Source organism: Centruroides sculpturatus, unplaced genomic scaffold (assembly GCF_000671375.1).
Source record: "Centruroides sculpturatus isolate CEXI.00-Female unplaced genomic scaffold, Cexi_2.0 scaffold430, whole genome shotgun sequence".
NCBI lineage: Eukaryota > Metazoa > Arthropoda > Arachnida > Scorpiones > Buthidae > Centruroides > Centruroides sculpturatus.
Genome location: NW_019384725.1, coordinates 91940 through 97939, shown reverse-complemented (window position 1 = coordinate 97939; position 6000 = coordinate 91940). Strand labels below are relative to the sequence as shown.

Genomic DNA, 6000 nt, shown 5'->3' with positions numbered 1-6000 from the left:
TATTTATGACCTGATCCTGTATGGCAATCATGAATCCTTCCGTCTCCCCAAAGAGGCATCCCCGATCTAACCAGCTGTTTGACGCAGTTTTGTCAACAAAATCCTGGGCCAGGTCATAAGGATGCCTGCCGTGGAGTGCCTTTCGAGCCCACAATTGCTTGATGGTGTCTATGCTTTTTATATGTTGTGTCATGTCTGTATGATGTGAGTGTAAGTTTAATGGTGTGTTATTTGAGTCTGCTAGAGTTACTGCTTTATGTAACTGTGATGTTTCTTGTTTCTTGTAGAAAAACTCTCGCAGTGTTTGTATTTGTTTGTAGTGGAGGTTAACTATGTCGATCAGGCCACGTCCGCCATCTTTACGTGGAAGTATTAATCTTTATATGGCATATTTAGGATAATGTTTATGCTTAGTAAGTGGTGTTCTTGTTTTCATTTGGAGTTGCTCAAGATCTGTGTGAGTCCAATGTATAACTCCAATAGAATAAGTGAGTATTGGGACAACATATGTGTTTATTGCTTTAACATCATATGATTTCATCAGTGAATGAAATACAAGTATAAGAAACACAACAACTGTGATAAAAATATATAAATAAAACTTGAAATTGATAGAATATGTAAAAGTTCATGTCATACCTTTCACCTTGTGACAGCACACTGGTTGTGGAACACTGGCCTAGAGCATGCACGCACATACACACATACATATCCTTCTAACCTCCATCTCAAACCTTCAAATATTATTTTCTATTTCACTTCATTATGGATATAATTACAAAATAGGAAAACAATAAAACAGAATACTGAGTGGGAACTTCCTAAATTTCATGTATGGAAGATACAAATGCTTATTTAATGACAAATTTGTTTTGTCATATCATTTAATTTGTTTTATTTATCAAATAATAACATAATAATAATTTTTAAAATAAACTCAAAAAATTAAATAGAAAATAATTTTAATGTGGTTTAAAATTAAATAGTTAATAATTTTAATATCCAATTATCTTATTTGGGACTTTATTTCTTGGCTCTAATTTACTGTAGAAAACTCCTAGCTTAGTTCAAATAGACATTTGTTATTGAAAGCAAAATTAATTTATTTCCACATAGTGATTTGATTCTCACTGCTGATTTCAAAATGAGAACAGTGAAATAAGCACTTATGGGGCTTCCCTCTTACTTAGTGATTAAGTGATAGACAATTGGTTTTATAGGCTGAATCAATTTCTTGTCCAATTAATCAGTAATGTATTTGTTTGTCTTACTAATTGGCCAAACAAATTATTAATTATTATTATTATTAGTCATTACATCTGTTAAATTTAAGTCTAGGAAAATTACAAGGGATAATTCTTCCTTTTTGTTTCATGTTTTATATTGTCATTACAGTAACTTATGAATTGATTATTATTAATGATGGTCTATAAAGTAGATCAAAATGTTAGAATTTAAATATTATATTACTGTGCTATTATACTAGGGTACATCTGTTAGTACAATATCAATTGGCAAATTTAAATATTCAAACAGTTTAGGACGACTTTAAAAATTCTATATTAGTTAGACAAAATTATAAATTTGAGAAAATTTCTAATGATCTAAATCCATAAAACTTTGTTTTCAACAAATTTTTTTTTAAATGCTTCACAATTACTCTTTATAATGTTCAATCCAAGGACAGATGTTAACAAACGAGTGAAAAAATTTTAAAAATGAGAAAAAAAAGAAAAGTTAAACATATATTTACTTTTTTTTGCAGTTTTTACTTTTCTGTTTATCATTTTTTTATTTTCATTGTGTAACAAAAAATAATTTTCAATTAAATTTTTTCCTGTACATTAATTTAATAATTTAATTAATAACTTTTTTAAGAAATTTACTTTAAAATTTATATTTTCTTTTAAAGCCATTCATATTACTAATTTATTATCAAGGAAAAACTAATCTTCCTTTTTTCTTACATTAATCAGTTTGGATAATCTTTTCCTTATTTCTCCAAATAAGATTTAGGGAAAGAAGTAAAAGATAATTATATATTGGCCATGATCTTATGTCAAAAAAATTTTTTTAATAAAAGTTCCTAATTTATGTAGATATAATGTCTAATAATATAATCAGGCTATTTTAATACTACTATTAATAAGCAGTAAATATATATACAAACATCTCCAACCCGATATATAATTATAGCTACAACCAACAGACTGCCGAAAATCTATCGGGCTAGTTTTATGCTACTTATTAAATAAGTAGCATAAAACTAGCCCGATAGATTTTCGGCTATAAAACAATAGATTTTCGGCTATTTAATAAGTAGCATAAAACTAGCCCGATAGATTTTCGGCAGTCTGTTGGTTGTAGCTATAATAAGCAGTAAGTAGCCCAATTTAAATTCATTAATTGTTTCATTATAAAATATCAGGCTTTGAGATGTATATCTAATAATACAATAATAAGTGTATTTTATATTGCCAGCACTATGCAAACCAGCTTTTATTGGTGGAACATGTGTTTCTATGGCAACCATGTTCAAATTCAAGTGTTTCTTAAAATGATGGAGTGAGTACATGTCAGGAGTTGCAATTTGGCACAGAGTATTTGGTGCCCAAATCATGTGCACATAAAATAAATCAACTTATAGATAGTCAGGGGTCCAAGAACCAGGTCAAAAGAAAATACAAAATGCTCACACCTGTTTGTAGAAATTGAGACAATTTCTACAAACAGGCATGAGTGCGAGATTTGTGCTTGCATTGCTCGCACTCTCCAAGACAGTTTCATCCCAAAAATGGCTTTGCCATTTTACTTGTTTTTGTTGTTATTGTTTGGTAAAATTAATTTTTGTACCAAATGTAAAGATGAGGGAAAATTATTAGGAATTATTAATAAAATAAAGAATTTCGTCATAACTAACTAAAAAAAAAGATTTTTGCTTAAACTATGTTTTTTGTAAGTTTCTATTTAAATTCAAATATATTCTGTATATGTTTACATAGAATATATTTTTGCTTTGGTTTTTCTTTATATAATACTAACTTCAGAAAAAGTTACTATTACATAATAATTAATATATCTTAAATTAGATTTATTATAATAATAATACTTCAAAAGAAAATAAATATTTCTTATTTTACAATTAACATTGTTTGTTTTAAAATATATGAATTTTTGTTTGTCAGGTTCGACTACAAACAATGCCTAAACCTCTTCCAGGAGAACGTCCACTTTACACAGGAACACTTGATNGAAATTGAGACAATTTCTACAAACAGGCATGAGTGCGAGATTTGTGCTTGCATTGCTCGCACTCTCCAAGACAGTTTCATCCCAAAAATGGCTTTGCCATTTTACTTGTTTTTGTTGTTATTGTTTGGTAAAATTAATTTTTGTACCAAATGTAAAGATGAGGGAAAATTATTAGGAATTATTAATAAAATAAAGAATTTCGTCATAACTAACTAAAAAAAAAGATTTTTGCTTAAACTATGTTTTTTGTAAGTTTCTATTTAAATTCAAATATATTCTGTATATGTTTACATAGAATATATTTTTGCTTTGGTTTTTCTTTATATAATACTAACTTCAGAAAAAGTTACTATTACATAATAATTAATATATCTTAAATTAGATTTATTATAATAATAATACTTCAAAAGAAAATAAATATTTCTTATTTTACAATTAACATTGTTTGTTTTAAAATATATGAATTTTTGTTTGTCAGGTTCGACTACAAACAATGCCTAAACCTCTTCCAGGAGAACGTCCACTTTACACAGGAACACTTGATTGTGCTAAGACCACAATTGTAAAAGAAGTAAGATTATATTTTTCTTCATCTTTAAAAGATATTAAAATCTGAAATATTTTAAAGAATTAGATAAAATGTGAATTGTTGCATTAATTCTCTAATATTATGTTAAAGCTGCACACCCAATAATCTTTAAATTAATTCAGACAATTTTATTTTATACAGCAACACTTAAGTAAACAGTAGTAATTATTAAATGTAAATCTAAAATTTAGTCTTTGTTGAAATTATCAATAATAGATATGATTTAAATTTCTGTTTACTAAAGATTAGATGATATCTCACAATTCATAACTCAAATTCATTAAAGAAATAGAAATTTTTCTGCTTTTTCATATTTATTGTTATGACTTTATGCAAGTAAAAATAATATAACTATTACTTTTTACAAATTTCAACTACTAAGGTAAATACTTTACTTTAATAGTTGAAATTTTTTCTATAATCATCTTAACGTTGACAAACATTTTATGTAGGATGATAAAAAGCAATTACATATTTGATGTAGTTCATTTATCATTGGGTGAAAAATAAATAATTGTGATTGGAAGAAATTTAGATAGTTAATATTTAAGCATAAATTTTAGTTCATAAATATTAATATCGTTTAAAATATATGAAATGAAAAATTGCCTGTATCTTATTTTGTCTGCTTGAGGTTGACTTTGCTAATCCCGTTTAAGGCTTCTTGATTTTCAATTACCCCTATACCTTGTTAATGCAGCTCTCACTTTACATTCTTCTTTTTTTAATGCTATAAATACAGGTATACCTCTACTTATGTCATTCCCGATTATACATCGTTTGTCAAAAAAGTATATGGAAAAATAAAAATCAAGTTTAAGTCATTTTATTTGACTTTACGTCTGTCCGCCACAAATATTGAAGTCGTAATATCACTAGAAAAGCGTTTAAAGCACATAAAATCATATTAAAATATATACATTTACAAGTATGTACTGTATTTACAGTTCTTGCATTTGTAAATTTAGTTTACTTTTTTCTGTACTATATTAAAAACTAAAATTTATTTGTTTGTAAGCTTAAAATAGATCCTTATTAACCATATATTATTAAAAATGCATTAATAAATAAAATACAGAACCGGGAATGGTAATTTATGGTTTAGCCTAGTGACAAGTAAATTTGACTTATGTCGTTTTTCTACTTACGTTGCCTCTTCTGGAACCAATTACCGATGTAAGGCGAGGTATACCTGTATCTGAAATAAATAATAATATAATAGATAATAAGTTGAAATTTTTATTGATGTTGGATTTTTTGTTTCCAAATATATGAGAAATTTAACTATCAATATGTACATTGACAAACACACTTTTGAGTTATGTTTTCTTTTAGATTAACACCTGAAATAAGACTGATAATTATTATACAAGGTGGTATTGGAAAGTTCCCAGACTAGCTTGCATAACTGTACCATTCAACTAAACTGTGCAACCTGTTGGAGGTCATCACTTCTAAGTTTTCTGAGTCAGCATACTGAGTGATGTCAGATAGTGAACACACATTCAATCATTTCATGTAGTTTTGTAAAATAGTGTGAGGACCACTCTTGATTATGACAATGACAAATTAGAGCAATATGCATCCATTATATTTTATGTCAAGCTCAGGGAATCTCCCAAGACCTCAGAATGCTTCAGCAGGCTTATGCCAACCATTTGTTAGGCCAAACACAGATTTTTTGAGTGGCACATGTTTCAAGGCTCATCAAGTATCTGTTCAAGATGACAAGCATTCCAGATGACCAACCACCAGCAAAACAAGAAAATGTCAAAAATATTCCCCAACTTATCCATGAGACCATCACCAAACAATCTACCAGCTTTTTGAAATTGTTGGAATCAGTTATAGAATGTGCCAGGAGATCTTCAAGCATAATCTGAACATTGTGTTGCTTCAGTGTTTATGCCTCGGATCCTGACAGTTGAGCAGAAGCAGCAATGTCTTGACATGCTAATGACAACCCAAATTTCTTGTCATGTATCGTTATTGCTGATGAAACATGGGTTTATGGCTACAATCCTGAGACAAAACAGCAGTTGTTGCAATGGAAGAGCCCACAGTCACCATGACCAAAGATGATGTGACAGATCAAGAATGCAATGAAAACCATGCCTTTTTTTTTTTTTTTGCATTAAGGATATTATTCACTGAGAATT

The 6000-nt window shown here is 28.3% G+C and overlaps 1 protein-coding gene across 1 annotated transcript in view; it reads left to right on the top strand.

The window, feature by feature from the left end:
* Positions 1 to 6000, top strand: part of LOC111628105 (mitochondrial carnitine/acylcarnitine carrier protein-like) — a 43882-nt gene that overhangs the window by 4598 nt on the left and 33284 nt on the right. Inside the window, exon 2 of the mRNA XM_023371827.1 lies at positions 3731 to 3823. Coding sequence (XP_023227595.1) covers positions 3731 to 3823 — 93 coding nt within the window. The remainder of the gene's footprint in view (positions 1 to 3730; positions 3824 to 6000) is intronic.